This window comes from Tribolium castaneum, chromosome 7, assembly GCF_031307605.1.
Source record: "Tribolium castaneum strain GA2 chromosome 7, icTriCast1.1, whole genome shotgun sequence".
In the NCBI taxonomy this organism is placed as follows: Eukaryota; Metazoa; Arthropoda; class Insecta; order Coleoptera; family Tenebrionidae; genus Tribolium; species Tribolium castaneum.
The window spans coordinates 2,978,783-3,000,199 of record NC_087400.1 but is presented as its reverse complement, the minus strand read 5'-3'; the positions used below and the strand labels follow the sequence as shown (position 1 = coordinate 3,000,199).

The 21,417-nt window shown below is 38.1% G+C and overlaps 3 protein-coding genes across 8 annotated transcripts in view; 2 read left to right on the top strand and 1 right to left on the bottom strand.

Moving 5' to 3' along the window:
• Positions 1–144: 144 nt before the first annotated feature.
• Positions 145–1,453, top strand: LOC657298 (uncharacterized protein). The gene is made up of 3 exons (XM_064357968.1): positions 145–305; positions 353–945; positions 1,020–1,453. The coding sequence occupies exons 1-3, from the start codon at positions 145–147 to the stop codon at positions 1,436–1,438; spliced, it is 1,173 nt and encodes a 390-aa protein (XP_064214038.1). The 3' UTR covers positions 1,439–1,453.
• Positions 1,454–1,796: 343 nt separating this feature from the next.
• LOC657224 (remodeling and spacing factor 1) lies at positions 1,797–11,240 on the top strand. Of its 2 annotated transcripts, XM_064357963.1 has the most exons (9): positions 1,797–2,156; positions 3,287–3,471; positions 3,538–3,734; positions 3,783–6,138; positions 6,181–7,144; positions 7,201–7,394; positions 7,442–7,745; positions 7,984–10,002; positions 10,217–11,240. In XM_064357963.1, exons 1-9 carry the CDS (start codon positions 2,012–2,014, stop codon positions 10,795–10,797), a joined length of 6,945 nt encoding a protein of 2,314 aa, XP_064214033.1. In that variant the 5' UTR covers positions 1,797–2,011; the 3' UTR covers positions 10,798–11,240. The 2 variants fall into 2 exon arrangements, with proteins under 2 accessions (XP_064214033.1, XP_968788.3); XM_963695.5 differs by having other exon boundaries at positions 3,783–7,144.
• Positions 11,241–11,302: 62 nt separating this feature from the next.
• The window catches only part of RhoGEF3 (Rho guanine nucleotide exchange factor 3), an 84,706-nt gene continuing 74,591 nt past the window's right edge, over positions 11,303–21,417 (bottom strand). For all 5 annotated transcript variants that reach the window (XM_064357965.1, XM_064357964.1, XM_064357966.1 and 2 more), the window contains 6 exons: positions 19,987–20,151; positions 13,995–14,280; positions 12,891–13,891; positions 12,700–12,828; positions 12,324–12,648; positions 11,303–12,098 (listed from right to left, as the gene is read on the bottom strand). In XM_064357965.1, coding sequence (XP_064214035.1) covers positions 11,962–12,098; positions 12,324–12,648; positions 12,700–12,828; positions 12,891–13,891; positions 13,995–14,280; positions 19,987–20,151 — 2,043 coding nt within the window. In that variant the 3' untranslated portion in view covers positions 11,303–11,961. The remainder of the gene's footprint in view (positions 12,099–12,323; positions 12,649–12,699; positions 12,829–12,890; positions 13,892–13,994; positions 14,281–19,986; positions 20,152–21,417) is intronic.

Sequence of the window (21,417 nt, the reverse complement as noted above, 5' to 3'; positions counted from 1 at the left end):
TTTAATTAATCCAATTACGTACAGATTACAACTGTGCCATTTCTAAGTCCCCAGGTATTTTTTTTAGTAATGATAAGGCCAACAGTTCGTTGAAAAAACAGTTAATGTCACAGTTACACAACCTCACTTTTTAGCCGCCACAAAATGAGTGAGGAGCCCCCCCATTGCAACCACTTCGTGATTCGTAAAAAGCGCTTTTGTCGCATGACCGTCAAGCCGGGTGACACGTTTTGCGGGGAGCACCAACCGGCTGGGGCCACAACGGACGATAAAATCCGAATTGTGTGCCCCCTTGACCCTAAACAGTCAGTTTTCCAATCAAACTTTCCCACTCTCACAATTGACTTTGTAGCACGTGTTACGCCCATAATTTGCGCAAACACTTGAAAATTTGCAACGCGCGGCCGGGAGCCCCCGTGCCCTACCTCCAACCGGGGGTGAATTCAGGTGGGGCACCCGAGGACCATAAACTCCTGTCGGAGTTTGCCCCCAGTGACATTGTCGCAGTTATTGGGAAAATTAATACGATTTTTGAGGATTGTTTAAGGGGGAAAATTACAAGTAAGTTAGAGGGGCACAAAGTGGTGGAGGCCGAAATGGCAAAGCCCGAGTATGGGGACAAGAGCAAGAAACACCTAAAACAGGCGTCGGCGATTTTGGGGTTGTTGGACGAAAGTGGTTTGATTAAACCCGAAACGTGTTTTGTGGAGTTTGGGGCTGGGAGGGGGCTGTTGAGTTATTGGTTGGCTCAGGCGTGCCCCCAGGCCACTTTTCTCCTAATCGAGCGCTCCTCCCCCAAACACAAACGCGATAATAAATTGGAAAAAAGCGATAAAGTCCGAAGGATTCGGGCGGACATTGCCGACTTGGTTTTAGATAAGTTGGACGCTGTTTCGGGGAATCCCATTGTTGGGGTTACGAAGCATTTGTGCGGAGACGCCACTGGTAAGTTGGATATTCATAATCATAATGTAATTAATTACAAAATAATCAGATTACACTGTAATAATGTATTACAGATTTGGCCTTGAGATGTTTGGCCAACGTTTCAAGCGTTAAGGTAGGGGGTCTCACTATGACTTTTTGTTGCCACCATAGATGTCGCTGGCCGAGCTATGTCGGCAAAGATTTTTTTAATCGATTTGGTTTAACAAAAAATGATTTTGAAATGATGTGTGGTATGAGCAGTTGGGCCACTTGTGGTACTGGCTTTAGCCGGGAGAAGAACCAAACTGGGGGCACTGTGGAGGGAAATGACAGAGACAAGGAGATTGGAGTCACCAGAAGCCAGAAGGAGGAGTTAGGGAGGAGGGCAAAAACAATCCTAAATTGGGGGCGCCTCCAGTTTTTGGAGGGATTGGGGTTTGAATGTCGACTACACTACTACGTCGAGGCGGACGTTTCGTTGGAAAACGTCTGTATTGTTGCAAAAAAATAAAACAAATAAATAGTTGCACTTATGTTTTTTTTCATTTCTTTTCTTTTTTTGTATTTTTTTTTGCTTTTGGATTCACATCTTTAATAAATGTTTATTATTATTTATGTTATTCGTCTTTATTTGATTTAAAATTATTTTTTATCTTTGTGTTAGAATAAGGTATGCAACTACTAGTGCACTTGTGTGCCCACTTTAATTACGTTACAATTATAAAAACATACCCATTTTTTATTTAAATAAAAAAATTAATTACCTATAATTTGTTTTTTATTTAATAACTGGAACCCTATCCATTGAACAATAAAATCGTTTTGTATTTAAACTATTTATTGCGTTGCCAACCTCCGCGCTAAAATCCCCCCAGCCGCGAGTTATCGACGCCTGCTCGACTGTTGTGTATCGTCGGTGCAAAAACGTATTAAATGTCGGGGTTGTGCCCCAAAATCGGGCCGTGCCCCCTTGTGTGAGTGTCCCCCTGGTGGTGCGCCCCCCAAAAACATGCAATTTCGTGTCTTGGTGGTGTTTTGTGCCGTTCGTTTCAACGCCTTCTTCTGTCAAACGTAGCGGCTGCAAATGGCGTCAGATAATGAAGCTACTTGTGAAAGTGATCCGAATTTCGCCGTTATTTGCGCTTTTATGGAGAAATTCGGGACAACATGCGGCCTCCAGAGCATCGACTTCCTGCTACTGCAAGAGATGCTCGAAAACACGCAAGAAGGTAACGAACGCGCCCTCTGGGGGCTTTGGGGCGCTGTTTGTAAACAAATCAAGTGCTCGGGGTCGCTTTTTGCGGAAAAACAAAGTGGGCCGGGCGGGCCAACTGTCATGTGTCATTTGGGCACAGGCCGCTTCGATTTTTTGGTCGGGGTTGATTTATGGGTTTGTGCCATTTCGGGCCATAAAATTATACAAATGTAAACATATAACTAATGACCGGTGGCTATTTTTAGTTCAGCATTTCAATGGTAATGAGTTAATGAATTCTTAAGTTGGTATTGATTGCGTTTCTTTTTTTTTTCAATTGTTTTTTATGGCTTTGTGATCGTTTGTAAACAACGCGTGCTATAACAAAAAAAATGTAAATATTGGGCGTCTTTTTGTGACGCCCAATAATTTAGAAAGAAAAGATCTGGTGCTTATAAAAATGATTTGCAATTTGATTTTTATAATTATATTTTTTTGGTCTTTTTGTTTTGCTATTTTTTCCTTTGATTTTCTGTTTTTGACGCTTTTCCAGTTTGTTTCGTTAATTTTTTTCGTATATGTATTTTTTTTTAATCTTGTATTTACTTTCACTTGTTTCATTTTCTGCATTTATTTTCGTGTATTCCTAATTTATTTGACTTTTTTTTCGTGTTTTTCAATTAATCTTCAATTAAATAATTAATAAATGTTTCGTATTATTTATACTTTATTTATTTGTTTTAATAATTTTCTACTTTTGTGTTTTAGTTGTTTTATATATTTTATTTGTTTGTTCTCAACTTTTTTTAATTTTTTTTTTAATCTTTTGTTTTTCTTTGTTTTTATCGTTTTTAATTTTTTTTTATTTTCTCTCTCCTTTAATTTTTTTTTTATTGAAATTGTGCTTCTATCTTTATTTTCTATACTTTTCTGAGCATTTATATTATAATTTTTTGTTTTAAATTTTCCTGAACTTTTCTTAAATTTTTTAAATTTGATTGTTACGTTGTTTCTGCAAATAGTTTTTTTTTATAAAATAATGTTTGTTTTTGTTTCTTTTTTTTTGTTTGCTTTATTATTTTTTATCACATTGTTTTCATTAATGTTTTAATATGTTTTCTATTTAATTACACACACAATTTTATTTATTTATTTTTTTTTCAGTACCTCAAGAACTGATCGACCTCCACATCAAGCTCCTCCGAAAATCACGCAAAAGCGTCTCAAACGAGCGTTGGGAGCGAGCTATCATAAAATTTTGTCACACATTTTGTTCACAAGATGCGTGGGAAATCGAACGTTTCGGCTACAAAAAAGCTCGTCTATCTTCAAAAATACGAGTCCTTAAAGTAATACCCTTAAAAACTTCATCAGAATCACTCTACTTTCTTCCCTTTTCTTCTTCTTCTTCACAGGAACTCCTCGAAATGCAATTCGATTACAACACGCGTTTCAAGGCCGAAATCAACAAAATGTCGGCTGAAGAACTGCGCTCTCAGCCATTGGGCAAGGACAAACAAGGCCACGCCTACTGGTACCAGGACGACATCAACTGTCAAATCCGCGTGTATAAGGAAGATCCCGACGAAGAAACGTGGACTTTGGTTGCTAAGTAAGTTATAGGTTTTTCCACGTGGTCGTTTCTGATTGGTCGGTTTAGAGATAGGGAGGGGCTAGTGGCGCTGATGAACGAATTGAGTGACGGCGATTCGAAGATCAGTTCGGAATCAGCGATCAATGAAGAAGATAGCAATAGTTTAGCCGAGAAACCTATAATTGACACAGGTCAAGTCGATTCTTCTTCTTCCGAATCGAAGAAACTGTCCGGCGATTCGGAGAATTCGAACGAATCGAAAGAAAACATATCACAGGAGGAGGAAGAAGAAGAAGAAAGTGCGAAGCGTCGACGCGAAAGCGATGAAGAAAATGGAGAAGCGAAGAAAGCGAAATTGGGCGAAAGTCCAATCGTGGGTGAAGAAATTGAAGAAGAAGTGATGATTTTCGCGGGTGAGGGTTCGGGTCGCGAGTGTGAGACTGGAAATGAAGAAAAACCGTCGACTAGTGATAAGAAAGACGCTAAAAGTGATAGTGATTTCGTCAGTATTAACGATTCGAAGAATTGTGTAAAAAATTCTCCTCCTCAACAATACAAATTAGGTACAATTATCGACACGAAGACTGACAATAAATTTTTTAATACGGTTAGAAGTCCGACGAAGAAATCGCGCTGGGATGTCGAAACGATCATCGCAAAAGTTGAAGAAACACCACCGAAGAAACCGATGTTTTTTTTCGGTCCTGGATGTCTTCAATTCAAGCCGGCGGCGACGGTTGGCTTCGGACAAAAAGTGCCTCAGGAGAAGAAAAATGAAGATCTGGACGTGTTGCCAACGAACGCCAAAGGAGATATTGGCTATAGGATAGAAAATGAAGATACAACACCAAAACATGACAATGAAGATACTGTTGAACCAGTGCCTGTAGTTGAAGAAACCTGCATCAAAAAACACGCGTACATCTGCGGTGAAGAAGAAGATACCAAAGTTGAAGACGAAAAAAAATCAAATGTTTTAATCACGGAAGATGAAGAAAACAAACTAGTTGAAGAATCTAATAAAGAGATTGAAAAACCAAAAGAAAATGACCCAATTATTGAAGAACCAAAACCGCTTAACGAAGAAATCGTCAAAACTGTTGAAGAAGAAGAAATCAAAAGTGAAGAAAGTGTCAAAATCGTGGAACAAACAAACGTGCGTAACGAAGAAAGTGTCAAAACTAGTGAAGAAGAAGAAACCAAAAGTATAGGTGAAGAACCAAAACTGCTAAACGAAGAAATTATTAAAACTGTAGAAAAAGACGAAATTATAAGTGCAGGTGGTGAAGAATCACCAGTTCCTAAAGAAGAAAGTTTAAAACGTACTAAAATTGAAAATGAAGAAAGTGTGATTGTGACAGAACTTTCGGAGCAAAAACGTGAAGATATTTGTACGACGCCACACGATGAAGAAATAATTGAAGCAAAATCTTCAGAATTAGATAAAGATACGAACCAGCGAACTGAACAAATAATTGAAGAAAGTGTGGTTAAAGAAATAATTGATACAAAACCTTCAACAGTTGATGAAGAGACCATAAATCAATTGACTGAAGAAAGTCTGGTTAAGCCACAAAGTGAAGAAATAATTGCAAAACCTCCAAAAATTGATAAAGAAGAGAGCTTGATTGAAGATACAGACAAAAAAATAATTGAAGAAAGTGCGAATAAGCCAAAATGTGAAGAAATTATTGAAGCAAAACCATTAAAAATTGATGAAGAAAGCATGGTTAAGGCAGAAATGATGGAAGTTGGTGATGACAAAGTTTTAAAAAATGAAGATTCGAAGATTGAAGAAAAGCTCGAGTCAAAAACCGTAAACAGCGAAGAAACTAATGAAGAAAAAATTGGAGTTAGTTTAGAAAATGTGAAGAACGATGAAAAGGCGGTATTAAACGAAGAAGTTTTGAAAGAAGAAAAGGTTCCAATGGTTGAAGAACCATCAGAACCAGTATTAAAAGAAGAAATTTCTTCAGTGGTTGAAGAACCATCAAAGCAGACGGAAGAAAAGGTTGCGGTGGTTGAACCATTAAAGTCGGAATTGAAAGAAGAAAATTCTTCCGTGGTTGAAGAAACACCAAAGCCGTCATTGAAAGAAGTAAATGCTTCGTTGGTTGAAGAACCACAGAGGTCGGAATTAAAGGAAGAAAAGGTTTTGGTGGTTGAAGAAACTAAACCAGAATTAAAAGAAGAAAGTGCTTCCATTGTTGAAGAACTACCAAAAACAGAATTAAAAGAAGAAAATTCTTTAAGTATTGACAAAGCACAAAAGCCGGAATTAAAGGAAGAAAGTCCTTCCGTGGTTGAAGAAATACCAAAACAGAAAGAAGAAATTGTTTCGTTGGTTGAAGAACCTAAACCAGAATTAAAAGAAGAAAAGCCTTCCGTGGCTAAAGAACCATTGAAGCAGAAAGAAGAAAAGGTTCCGTTGGTTGAAGAACCATTGAAGCAGAAAGAAGAAAAGGTTCCGTTGGTTGAAGAACCACAAAAGTCGGAATCAAACGATGAAAATGTGGTGGTTGAAGCACTTAAACCACCAGAATCAAAGGAAGAAAATACTTCCGTCATTGAAGAACCACCAAAGCAGGAAGCAAAAGAAGAAAATACTTTGGTGGAAGAATCAGAAAAGCCAGAAATTGCAGTAGAAAATGCCTCGAAACCCGAATTGAAAGAAGAACAAAATGAAGAAAAAGAGCAAAAAGCGAACAATAAACGCGGTCGCAAGAACAATTCATCTGAAGCAACCCCTGAAGACGAGAAGAAACCTCGAATAACACGCCGTTCGACCCGTTCTTCAAAAAACGGCGAAAAACAAAGCGAAACTATTGAAGAACTACAAGCACCGACACGACGTGGACGTCCACGTCTTTCTCAAAAGGACGAAAACGGGAAGAAAATGAAGATGTCTGAAGAAATTCGGGAAGAAAGTGAAGATTTGAAGCAAGCTTCGGCGGCTTCTTCACCGATTGCACCTGAAACTGTAATAGTGGAGAGTAGTAACAGCAGTGATATTGTGGAAATACAAGATAAAGACCCCTTGGGGGAAGAAAAACCTGAAGAAACCGAAGAAAAACCTGAAGCGACCGAAGAAAAACCTGAAGAAACTAAGGAAAAACCCATGTCTTTGGCGAATTTTTCGTTAGATTTTACAGAATCAACTGAATCACCACCTGTGACTCGAAGCGGTCTGCGAAAACGTGGTCGTGAAAGTCCGCAAAATGCTGAAGAAATTGAAGAAACGTCCGGAAAACGGATGAAAATGAAAGCGAAACGCGCCGTCGATGTGAAGTTACGCAAAAGTATCGAAGAACAGAAAAAAGCTGAATTGGTTAGTAGCGACGATGACAATAAAAATGAAGAAAAAACGAAGAAACCGCCCAAAAAAAGCGACGAAGAAACCAAGAAAGAAAAAACCAAGAACAAAAATAGTAAGTTTCGGGAATTACACCCAAAGACACCTCAAATAAATTTTTTTCTCTTTCAGAGAGGCTCTTGTCGAATTTGGGCATTGATCCTGAGCGGGCCTTGGAAATTGAAGAAAATCAAACGATTGGTGTACGACAATCGCGCCGAATCGCCCAATTGAAGATTAAAGAAGAAGCGGAACGAAGAAAATTGGAGGAAGAAATGGTACATGAAACTCACAAAAAGAAGAAATCGAAGAAACACGAAGATAAGGTAGGTTAAATTCCTGTCAAGACGAGTTTTACTGACTCAATTTCAAGGACTACAAAGTCGAAAAGAAGAAATTGAAGAACGAAGTTGATGATGAAGATCAGGAGGAAGATAGCGCCGATTCGAAGAAAAAGAAGAAGAAGAAAAAGAAGCATCGTAAATTGTTCGACGAATTTAATCCATGGCGTTCGAGCAGCGATTCAAGTTCGTCGGAAGAAGAAGAAGAGGAGGAAATCGCTGAAGAGGAAGAAGAAGAATTGCAATATGTTTCAGATCATGAGTTTTCGCCCGAAAGTGATCTGGAAGGCGATGGTGAAGCACAGCCGCTGAAGAGGGCGCGGACAGCTCGCAAAGGTATGTTTTCTTCGTTTTATCTTCAGTTTCTTCATTTTTCTTCTTAATTCTATTCTTATTATTTGTCATATTTTTAACTGTTTTTTGCTTAATAAATACTTCTTTCTTCGTTTAATCTTCATTTTCTTCACTCTTTTCTTCGTTTAATTTTTATTTTCTTCAAATTTTCTGTATAATTTGTTTCTTTATTTATTTAATCTTTACTTTTTTTCTTCAATTTCTTCAAATTTTCTTCCAGAATCGGACGTCGAAGAAGTAGATGATTGTCCTTGTCAAAAATGTGGCAAGTCAGATCATCCTGAATGGATTTTATTGTGTGACAGTTGTGACAACGGTTGGCATTGTTCTTGCTTAAGACCGCCCCTTTTAGTAATACCTGAAGGTGATTGGTTCTGTCCGCCATGTCAGCATGCTTCACTTATCAGTAAACTACAAGAAAAACTCAAAGAATACGATAAGAAATTGAATAAGAAAGAAATTGAAGATCGAAGAAAACAAAGATTGGCTTATGTTGGCATAAGTTTAAACAGTGTACTGCCAACTAAAGACACGGAAAATATCAAGAAGCGTCGTTTGAGTATTGAAGATGAGGAAGAAGAAGATGATGAAGATGACGATGAAGAAGAAGAAAACGATGAAGATGCTGAAGTTGGTGATGAAGAAGACGAAAATTCTTCGAGTGAAGAATCAGAATCGGGAGAAACCGAATCCAGGACTGGAAGTGAATCAGATGAGCCCATTTATCAACTAAGACAACGAAGACAAGCACACAGTTACCGCTTTAATGATTACGACGAATTGATCAATTCTGCAATTCAAGACGAAATGGAAGCTGTCAAAGGTGCAGGAAATCAAGGACGTGGTAAAGACATCGCCACAATTGTCAATGCGGAAAAAGAAGAAATGAAGAATGAAGAAATCGAACCCTTACCACCGGTCGTCCCCGTCAATGATAAAGACAGGGACGCAAAACCGGTCTTTTCCGAAGATGAAGCAATCCAATCTTCACGTAAGAAAATCATCGGACGGAAGAAACACCGAAAATTGAACTCGTTAGATATCAGTAGTGAAGATGAAGATTCCGATGAAGATTTCAAAGGAACGAGTTCCGAGTCCGACGATGATTTCGACGAAGATTTAGGAAGTGAAGATAGTGAAGATCTGTCCACTGCTCGAAATCGGCGACGTGGCGAAGTTATCCGACGATCAACACGTGCCAGGACGTCACGTTACGACGCCGATTTCATCGATGACGGTGACAGTGAAAGTGAAGAAGAAGCACCGCGAAGAAAGAAGAAACGATCGATTTGGGAAGAATCCGAATCGGAAGAAAGCGATCGATCGTGGGGTCGAAGACGTAAGAAACCGGCGAAGAAAACTACAACTTCTTCGACGACAAAAAAGAAATCGAAAAAGAAGAAAAAGGAAGATTCCGACGTCGAAGTGTACAAGAAGAAGAAACCGAAGATTAAGTTTAACGACGAAGGGCCGGGACGTCGAACACGAGGGAAGAAAATTAACTACGTGGACGCCTTGGGTTCCGACAGTGACGAAGATCGGGTGAAGAGACCGCCGCCTCGGATCGAAAGTGAGGAAGAATACGTCGCGAGCGAAGCGAGCGACGATGAAGAAACAGTGAAAAAACCCGAAAAAGTGCAAATCCAGTCGTATACCGACGCTCGCTTCACGCAGATTCTTCCCGAACCGAAGAACATTCTTCAGGAAGATGGCGAAACCGAGCTGAATCCCATCGACCAAATCAATCGGAACGTGGAAATGATGGACGAAAACCAAATGGAGAAGATGATGGAAGAAGAAGAATACGCTAATAAACAGTTACAACTGGTCGCCCAACAATTGGAGAAAGAAAAACGAAGAAAAGAACGCGAAGCGAAGAAAGAATTTCTTCAAGAACCGCTCGTTGGCAATGTTATTGTCAATTCGGAGAATAACGACGAACTGTCGGAACCGCCAGGCGTTTCGCTGCCGCTGTTCGCCGACTTGGGCGAAGACGAGGCGAAGAAACGAAGACAAGGGAAGAATAAGAAGAGTTTGGAGGAGACGGTGGCGAATTTGGGGAAGGAGAGTAATATTGAGATTGCAGCGCCGCCTCAGCCGTTTTCCCAAAGTCAGCCAACGCCCTCTGTGATCACGCGGATGTTGCAGAGCAAGCCTGGCCAACCGGGATATCCCATTGGGGCGATACGGCCCAAGCAGTTCGCGGCGATGCCTGAGGACGACCCACATTTTGCCCAAGGTAGGTGATTTTGTACGTTTTTGCGCTAAAAATACTTATGTGTTATATACAATATTTTTTCTATACACACATAAATGATATATTTTTTGACTTTGCGTATTGAAACTCAATAAAAACGTGCCGCTCTTTTAGAAAAATAATGTAATAATAAAAAGAAACTCATATATAAGAGCAGGGGTACCAACATTCATAATAAAAAAAAATATATTTACAGGGGTTCGTCCACAACTCTCAACCCCTTACCGTTTCAATCATTACCCCCCTCGCAACCCCCCGCCTCCACTCCGCGCCCCTCTCCCCCCTCAACTCTACCACGCGCACCGCCCCCTCGACCCGTCCCCCTCCGGGGGCGGCACCATCACAATGTCCGACCACTCCCCCGCTCGTGTCGTATCGCCGGCGGCGGGCAGTCCCGGTAATAAAACCGAAACGCCACCTCCGCCCTACTCCCGCCCCCCGGTGCCGCCTCCAGTGGGGCGGTTCCCGCCGCGCCACATGCAAATGGTACCGCCACACCTCCAAACAACGAGGCCCAACCTCTCGCCCTACCATCCGCCAGCGTACCATTACGGCCAGTTTGGGGGGCAGGAGGACGCCGCCACCGCCACCGCTCCCGCACCCCCCACATTGGGGGTGTACCAAAATGCGCCCTATCCGCCTGAAACGACCTTCGAAGGCGTGAATCATCCGGGGGAGAACAGTAACAGTAAGACGTTTGACGAGGAGGGAGGGGGGGAGTTCGGGGGGCTAGTGTCGTATTTTTCGAGTCAAAGGGAGGATGATTTGGAGTCGTAATATGGACCAAACAGTGGGGTTTTATATCAGTTTTTTTAAGAAGTAAGGAATTAAATTATATTTATAAAATGTGTACAGAAATTAGTTCTAATTTTTATATAATTAAAATAGTTGTGTATATACTTGTACATAATTATATCCGACTAGAGAGATTTAAACAATAACGCTAGTATTACTATTATTATTACTTATGTAAAGAATGGGTGTTTTAATGTGATGTGTATATTCCTTATTACATAATGTAAAAAGTAACAAGTTTATTGCATTTTTGCATAAAAAAGCTTATTTTGTGCAAATTGTAGGTTATGTCACACTCGAATTTATTTATAAAGAAAATGAAGCGGTTTCGTTACTCTTTTTTTTTTGGTAATTTCATGGGTAGCTTTTACAGAGTTGTTTATTGTTTGTATCAAGAACTGACAGTACACTATTATGGTTCTAAAGGACTTGTCTTATTTATTCCTTACCTTAGTTTCACTTGGGATCAAGGATGAAACAACCACACTTCTGATATAAAATATTTTATTGTTACATCAAATTCAAACATATTTAACAATAACGTGAGTCTCTAACTAACAAATTTTAACAATTGCACAGTCGTGCCTCATTTACATCAACTCAACTGCGGTTTTATTTTTAGTGTGAAGCGTTATAAAAATATGTGAAAAACAAAAGAATTGATCAACACTATACATTCAACTACTCTATTATAGTCACAGTCTAAAATTATCTACAGACAGGTTGTAGTATTTATAAAAAACTCGTTTCTTCCTCATGGTCAAAGGTATAATATTAAAGTGAAAAGTTTCAACAACGAGAGTGATCATGCAAACAAAATTGGTCCATAGAGTATTTTTTCTACAATCGGTCGCGCCCTAATAATACCCTGTGCGAGGAGATATCGCAATGCAATAATAATTTGTGCGTCAGTCGGATTTCAAATACGAAAAACTAAAACGAGACCTCTTAATATGTACAGTTAGGCCTTGAGTTCACATTTTTTTAGCACAGCACGATCGGCAGTAGCCTTTATCACTAGGGGTTAACGAAAATAACAAACAAACGTTACTGTAACCCTCAAACCCCGATTGAAAAAGTCACTTTTTGGCACTAGACAGAACGGGAATTCACTTTTTTGCCTGGTTACAGCAACGTGGTTTTATCTCAGGAAACGTCACGATGGCGCGATTTTTTATGTCCTCCGAACGTAAACCACGTGCCCACCTTACGCCCCAACGAGTTCGAGTTCAGCTGGAGGGTGGAGCCCATGTAGGTGGGGGGGTGTTTGTAGCTTTTTCCAGCTGCAATTTGAACTTATTAGTTTTTAATGCGCGTCAGTATCCGGCTCGGAGCACCATATATTTGTATATACTATATAAATCGCTAGATTTGTTATTGTTTGGATATTTTATGTAAAAATTAAGTGGTTAGTATCCGGCTCGGAGCACCATTTGTTCGTATATACTATATAAATTGCTAAATTTGTTATTGTTTGGACATTTTATGTAAAAATTAAGTTAAACTACCTCTCGGTTTGCGCGGCGGCCGCCGCTGACATCTAGCGGCGACTTTGGCAAGTTGTTTCGCCGATGAGGGGAATTCCAGACCGTCGTCTTTATCCTGAGCTACAAGTTTTCGCTCTTCGGCAAAAGCTTGCAACCATCGTTGCTTATCGGACGAGGAGCGACAACAGAAAAGTAACCATTTGTCTCGAATACAACTGTGGATTTTAATGGCATGGCGGACGCTCACGCCTAAATGGTTGTCTTTTCCATCGGTTACATCGATAACTTCACTCGTATCTGTACAAATACGGCCCTTGTAAACATACGTATTACGCTTCAAAATGTCCTAAAAAAACCCAAATTAAAAAATTTCGCACTTCCTTACTCCAAGACTCACTTTTTTGCAATAAACGACCTGGTGGTCGAAGAGAAACAAGGTGATGTTATTCGTCCACATCCCCGTCGTAACCTTAACCACGTCCCCTTGATGGATCAATTGTGTGCTTGAATCGATCAAATCCTCACCCTAGAGTCACAAATATAGAGTTTGCAGCACTCGTTTCGTCGTGCTGTAAACTTGGCACTTACCTCCCACCCTTCCACGCGCTGTTGCCACGCCGCCAACTTCTCCAAACTCTCCATGCGCCTCTTCCTCTCATTGATCAAGACGGCAACGCCGCGCATCGCATCCAAGGCCTCCTTGATTTCGTCATAATCCTTATGGTCAGGTCTGGTATACTTGAGCAGTTCAGCCAACTGTAAGGGATATTTGCAAATACGTTGCACTGGAGTTAGTAGATAACCGTCAAGAGGTATCTCGATTAATCCGCGCATCAAACGACACGCCTCGAAAAATTTACTGTAGTGGTTATATTGGTATAGTTCTTGCAAGGCGGCTGTGGCCGTTGGATGACTGTTGCAATACTCGGAGTACATTTTAAAGCCAGCTCTGTGCTTCAGAAAACAACCTCCAACACAACTTTTATACGGTGCTTCGAAATCAATTTGCGCCTCCAAGTCTTTGACAAAATTGGCTTGGAAGTGGAGGATGTCCTCCAGGTTGATGAAGATGGTCTTGATTTGTTCCTCGGTGAACATGTCGGTGCGTTTGCGACACTCGGCAATGTAGCCTTCGGCCACGTCCTCCAAAACCTTGACGAAATCCCGCTCAGTTCTGAGCAACTCCTTCACGACACTTGTCCGCACTTGGTCGTTACTCAGCAAGGAGATGCTGGTTCTGCGACGGAGCTGCGTGGCGATGCCGTGGCCGGACGCCATCGCCGCAAGGCAATCCTCCACAGTGTCCTCCTGACTCACCCTCAAGCGGACAAACTGCGACGGAAACCAGCCGGACTTCCCCGAGCAGGTGCCCCACCACCACTCCCGATTCGCCGTTTCCAGCACCTCAATCAAGTCGCCGGCCCGAAAAGCCAACTCTTCGGCCTCGAAAGCGACGTGGTCGAAGACGGCCTCGGCCAAAATCACCATCTCGAGCGATTTCTTGCGGTCGGTCAGACTGGCGATTGAGGATTCGGAGTCGGACATCGCTTCGTCGTCGGAGGTTGTGGCGGAACCGGTCGTTTTTAAACCTTGGAAATGGATAAGATTAGAAATGGGGAGGTTTTTTCAACTTTCTGATGAAAAACTCAGAGTGATGGTCCTCCGAGCCGGATACGAGGAGCGTGTCCTTACCGGCGGTTTTGGTGCGCATCAGCGGCGAAAGCTTGTCGATGTCCAGGGGTTGGCTCAGGGAGCGGCGCAGTTGGCCACGGCGGTGGTTTAAGCGCAGTTGGACGCCTCCAGGTGCATCTGGTGGTTTCTTGCGGGGGCTTTGAGGGCGGCCCCGGAGGGGGCTGGGGTTGGACATGAGACGTTTGTAGGAGGAACGGGAGTCCCACTGGAGGAGGCGTTGGCCGCCGAGGTCGGAACGGGTGCGACGGACTTGGTTGTGACGATGGGGGCGCTGTTTTAAATCAGACTGGAAAAAAAATTGAAAATTTTTATGACAATCCATGGAACAACAAAAAAATGGGGAGGGTGAATAAATAAGGCAAAAAAATTGATTGCATTGTTTATTGACGTTACAAGTTCAATGTCCGTACAGAAATTGATGATTTTGTTTACAAAAAATTGATGTTTGAGATAATAAATAAATAACACAGACAGAAAGAATGAAATAAAGAAAGAAAATGTAAAACAAAAAAAATGAAATAAAAAAACACTTAGGAAAGATTCTTAAATTGCGCGAGTGTTTTCAAGTTTTCAGAATTATTTAGAGCGAAATCTTTAATTTTTTAAGATTTCGGGACAGCTCTTAACCTCTCGTGAATCTTTAGATGTTTAAATTTAAGACTTCCAACTTTATCTCTTCATTTCCAAGGTGTTTTACCAAAATCAGGAGTTTTCCAATTCGTGATAACTGTCTTAAAGTTATGGTGTTCCCAAAATTTCTTTTACATGATTTTCTAAAGATTTTGAACTTCCACATTCTTACAAGCTGATTATTTTTAATTTTGAAATTTAAGTTGGACTTCAAGATCTTTAATTCATTGGAATATTTATTCGAAACTTTTGACTTAAAATCTTTTTGTTGTAAATGTTTTGTCACAATTTTTACAATTTTGATCTTTTGCGAGGTTTTCTAAAAATTTTGGGCTTCCATATCCTTCCGAACCAACTGTCTTTAATTTTAAAATGTAAGGTAGATGAAGGTGGATTTTGATCTTTTATCTAGTTTTCTAACGATTATGGACTTCCACATTTTTCAAAATTGAGTCTTAATTTTGAAATTTAAGTTGGACTTCAAGATCTAAATTTTCCTTAGGAATCTATTCGAAACTTTCGCTTAAAACCTTTTGTTGTAAATATTTCGGCCGCAATTTTTACTATTTTAATCTTCTATCTAGTTTTCTAACGGTTATGGACTTCCACATTCTTCAAAATTGAGTCTTTAATTTTGAAATTTAAGTTGGACTTCAAGATCTAAATTTTCCTTAGGAATTTACTCGAAACTTTCGCTTAAAACCTTTTGCTGTAAATATTTAAGCCGCAATTTTTACTATTTTGATCTTTTATTTAATTTTCTAACGATTGTGTACTTCCACATTCTTCAAAATTGCGTCTTCATTTTGAAATTTAAGTTGGACTTCAAGATCTAAATTTTTCTTAGGAATCTATTCGAAACTTTCGCTTAAAACCTTTTGTTGTAAATATTTCAGCCGCAATTTTTACTATTTTGATCTTTTATTTAATTTTCTAACGATTATGGATTTCCACATTCTTCAGAATTGAGTCTTTAATTTTGAAATTTATGTTGGACTTCAAGATCTAAATTTTCCTTAGGAATTTACTCGAAACTTTCGCTTAAAACCTTTTGAAGTAAAGATTTCGGCCACAATTTTTACTATTTTGATCTTTTATATAATTTTCTACCGATTATGGACTTCCACATTCTTCAAAATTGAGTCTTAATTTTGAAATTAAAGTTGGACTTCAATATCTAAATTTTTCTTAGGAATTTATTCGAAACTTTCGCTTAAAACCTTTTGTTGTAAAGATTTCGGCCACAATTTTTACTATTTTGATCTTTTGTCTAATTTTCTACCGATTATGGACTTCCACATTCTTCAAAATTGAGTCTTAATTTTGAAATTTAAGTTGGACTTCAAGATCTAAATTTTTCCTAGGAATTTATTCGAAACTTTCGCTTAAAACCTTTTGTTGTAAATATTTCGGCCGCAATTTTTACTATTTTAATCTTCTATCTAGTTTTCTAACGGTTATGGACTTCCACATTCTTCAAAATTGAGTCTTTAATTTTGAAATTTAAGTTGGGCTTCAAGATCTAAATTTTTCTTAGGAATTTATTCGAAACTTTAGCTTAAAACCCCTTGTTGTAAATATTTCGGCCGCAATTTTTAGTATTTTAATCTTCTACTCGGTTTTCTAAAGATTTTGGACTTCCACATTCTTACAAACCGATCGTTTTTAATTCTGAAATTTAAGTTGGGCTTCAATACCATTAATTTTGGCTTAAAATCTTTATGATTTTAGTATTTTGATCTTTTACCTGATTTTCTAAAGATTTTGGACTTCAAAATTTTGGAAAATATGAAATTTATCAGAATTTTAAAGCCACAAATAGTTAAAAAATTGAGAATTCTGAAATTCAAGTTGGTCTTCAATATTTGTAAATATTTCAACCACAATTTGAGTTTTTAAAGATTCTGGGCTTACAAATTGTAAAACCATCTATTTATTCAAAATAAAAAAAGCTGAAATTTGACTTTCCCCAATGATTTAACAGTTTTTTTTTAAACCAAGCGCCTTATAAACGTAATTTAAGGAAAAAAATGTGGCCAAAAGTTCGGTTGAGTTATTTCGTGACGATTTCCTGGCTCAATCGCGCATAAAAATTGATAAAACTATCAAAACATTCCAACAGTTTGTAGTAGTATTTTCGTAACGTTATCGCATCTTTTGTTTCACAACGCAACACATATTTTCATTTGTTGACCTCATCAGTTCTAGGTGTTGTTTCTTATCATTGGCACAATTAATTAAATGATGAATCAAGTAGATCTGAGTCAACGCACACGAAAAAAAATACACCACAATTAGAATTTCAATCGATTCGATCTGGGGTTTATTTTAAATTAAAATCCCGAGAGAGACGTGGCTATTATCCAAAACCTATTATTAGTACAGAACAGGTTTATTAATACAGTTGAATTTTTCCAAAAGGGTCCCAACTCTGTCTCTATTCAATAACTCTGCTGCTGAATAGTTTGAATACAACCAACTGTCTGCTTCTCTGCAAAATTCGAGGTTGTCGACTCCGAAAAGCGCTACATTTATTGAACGAATAAGGGTGAAGTGAATACCGAACGAAAGAGAATTGAAAAGCTGGTACTTCACTGTTGATGTCATTTCCTGTTCGTTTTTTCCATCAAAATCACGAAATTACTCACACACTAAACTAAGCACTATAAAGAAAGTTTTCGTTGGTTTATTATTATCACAACGTCCGCGCCATTTCAAAACAGGTAGGCAGCAGAGAGCAGATGTTCGCACTAACGATGGATGGGGAAAACACCTGCCTCCCTTGAATGCCCTATCGGTGTTTACACCACGACATCCTGAAATCGACTTCCCGGTCGTTCGACGCCGAAACGAGTGGGAATCCTTGTTCGATATCACGAACACGACTTGCATTTGAACAGAGGCGGCGATACACGAAGGGAAAATAAGCGAAATGCGATCAATTTCGGGCAAATTTTCATAATAATGCGCCTTTTTGCGGGCAAATTTACATTTTGGTTCGGAATTTTCCTCAAATCTGACCAGGTTTTGCGCTAGGTTTGCCCAGGTTTTAATCAGGCTTCTTCAAAAAGTGTTGTTCGAGCACATTTACACACTCACGACTGTTAAACTAGGCTTGAACTGGTTATTTCTTTAATTTAGTTTGATTTCTTAAGTTATTTCCTCAAGTGACCAGGTTTCGTCCTAGGTTAAGGCAGATATAAATAGGTTGGTTTTTAGGTTTCATACATTTCAAAAACTTTAGGTTTAAACAACTAAGTTTCTTCAGAATTTGTTTTATTAGATCACATTTGCCTAGGTTTCTTTCAGGCATTTTAAGTTAATGACTATTGAACTAGGCTTGAATAGGTTATTGCTTTAATTTAGTTTGATTTCTAAGGTTATTTCCTCAAATTTTCTTCATACTTGACCAGGTTTGGTCCTAGGTTAAGTCAGATATGAATAGGTTGGTTTTTAGGTTTCGTACATTTCAAAAACTCTAGGTTTAAACAACTAAGTTTCTTCAAAATTTGTTTTATTAGATCACATTTGCCTAGGTTTCTTTCAGGCATTTTAAGTTCATGTCTATTGAACTAGGCTTGAACAGGTTATTGCTTTAATTTACTTTGTTTTCTAAGGTTATTTCCTCAAATTTTCTTCATACTTGACTAGATTTAGTCCTAGGTTATGTCAGATATGAATAGGTTGGTTTTTAGGCTTCGTACATTTTAAAAACTCTAGGTTTAAACAACGTAGTTTCTTAAAAAACTGTTTTGTTGGGTCACATTTACCTAGGTTTGTTCCAACCATTTTAAGTTAATAGTTTAATTTAGGTTGATTTTCATGTTCCTTCAAATTTGTCCAGGTTACGTCAAGTTGGATTTAAGAGTTCGTATTTTTTTTTACCAAAAACTGTCTACGTTTGAACACATTTGACTAGGATTCTTTCACCCATTTTAAACTTTTTTTCCTTCAATTTTTTTCACACTTGACCAGGTTTGGTCTTAGGTAACATCAGGTATAATTAGATGGGATTTAAGATTTCGTATATTTTTTTCAAAAACTGTCTAGGTTTAAACAATTATCATGTGTCCAGGTACGTTCATGACTGTTGAATTAGGCTTGAACAGGTTAATTTAGGTTGATCTTCAGGTTTATTTCCACGTATTTTCCTCAAACTGGATAAGGTTTGATCCTGGTTACATTAGATATGACTAGGTTGGTTTTTAGATTTTGTACATTTTTTTTCAAAAACACAACAAAGTTTCTTCAAAAACTGCTTTATTCGAACACATTTGCCCAGGTTTATTTTACTCAAAAATACGACCAGGTTTCTTTCGCATCGATTAGGTTTAGGCTTGTAATAAACAGTTTAACAGTGACCAGGTCTGGCCAGGTCGTCTTATTTCACTCCCATCTCTCGCCAGGCTTTTGTGGAAATATAATTAGGCCAGGTTTTGCCAAATAGTTCCCATTGTGACGCCCAGGTTTATTTTGCCTAGGTTTAGGCAGGTTTGCGAAACCTCACTATTATATACAAATTTCAAGAACTGCAAGTATCAAACGTCTAGGTTTATTTCGTTTTAAGTTTTTCACAATTATAGTACCAGGTTTCTAACCTAAACTATTTCAGTTAAAGGTCTGTATTTTTTATTAGGCTAGGTTTTACCAAAATAAAAAATTCAATCAGGTTTATCCCAGTTTGTTTTCTATATTTTTTGTCATTCACTCGTAATCTATATAGTTTTTAGTCTAGGCTTTGCCAGGTTTGTCAGACACATCCCAAAAAATGTGTCTAGGTTTAACATGTGCTAATATGGAGAAAAATGTGCTAGGTTTTTTGGGTTTAAAGAAATAGTCAGGGTTTGTGTAGGTTTGTATTAATTCAATGTGAAACGCCTGGCCTTAATCCGCCGCCGTCTCTGATCGCACTAGCTACGTGCACAAAATTAGCTCGAATGTGACGTTTCGGTCGATATTTCGTGTACTTGTGCAGTAACACCTGACTAAAATAAAACATACAAACACAGCGAAAGAGCAAACAAGACGAGAAAAACCAACACAAATAGAAAAAAAAATGTAATTTATATCGAAACTCTGCCGTTTTATTTCACTCCAGAGAGCGATTTAGATGCGGTTTTATTTTTATTTACGTTGCACACAACTAATTGATATTTTTCCACGTCACGTATTTATTTTCAGCGTATATGCAAAAGAGGGAAAGGGCTGACAATGTAGGGAAAATTAATCTTCTACGTGATCGCGTCGCCGACTCGCAGCCGACAGATGGAAAATTATGATCGAGGGGCTGTGTCGTGTTAATGGGAAATGGAAATTTCTGACCGATAATTAGTTTTTTCTTCGCTTTTTTTTCATACTTTACCTTAAACTTATCGATGAGTATTTGATTGAGGAGGTCGGAGTGCGGTCTGGAGGCGGTTTTCGCAACAGTCCTCCTTCTGACAGACGGAGGACTATCCAAATCATCACCAGGTGGATCGGTGTCGTGCGATTCGGAACTGTCGGCGCCTCCACATCCCGGCATCATCTGTAATTCGACAAATGACAATTTCGTTCCGAATCCGGGCCGAAATCTCGTCCGAATTGTCACAGAAATACATTTTTTTGGGGTTAAAATGCGGGTTTTTGTGGTGGTGTTTTTTGATGCTAGAGAGACTAGATACTTAAATGTAGAGTATAGATGAGAGTGTGTGTCTTCGCTGGCGAGATAACATTTTATAAGCTCAGTGCACTTTCGAGTGTCGGTCGGGTTGTTGGTTTGATGGGCAAATCGTAAAATATTTTATAATCGCTCGAGTGGAATCGTAAAAGATATCTACAGGGTGGCCAGCCCAGATCACGTCTTTTAGAGCTTAGTTATTATTTAAAATAAAAAATAATAATATGTAACATAATATACAATATATAATATGTAATATATGATATATAATATATAATATATAATATATAATATATAATATATAATATATAATACAGCGTGCTCAAAAACTGGCGCACCAACTCAATGGTGTGTGATAGAGAACTGGTTACATATAAAGGTGAAAATAGTAAAAAAAATTCTTTGTATTAAAGTTATTGATAAATAACGGATTTTAGATAAATGATATGTGGCAACGTTGTCTAACAGTCATGATCGCATAAGAATTTGAGCAACAATGAAAATAAATTATTTTTGAAACGGTTTCCTAGGAAATAATTCCCAGTGTTGGCACATCTACACATTGTGATTTTTTTTGATGAATTTTAATTTTTTTAAATTAAAAAAACTGCTAAAATCTGATAGTAAATTTAAAAATAATTATTCATCGTTTTGTTACGGAACGATTACTTGGTATGAAACATAAAAACATAAAAAAATAATAAAAACTAAAGAAGTTAATACAATAAGTTTGTAGCTCCAAATTTTTTAAAATATGACTTTAGAATTTTTTCAATATTTTTCCCGTAATCTGCACTTGCTTCTGAATAACGTACCACTGAGTTGGTGCGCCAGTTTTTGAGCACCCTGTATATAATATATAATATATAATATATAATATATAATATATAATATATAATATATAATATATAATATATAATATATAATATATAATATATAATATATCATATATATTATATAATATATAATACATAATATATAATATAACATATAATACAATAAATATAATAATTCTTGAACTGATTTGAAAAAAACTTTAAGGACATGTAAAAAGTTTAAAGCTATCCTAATGAGCACAAAAAAATAATCGCATGCCATTAAAAACTCTGTATAATCAAAAATATTTTCCTAAAA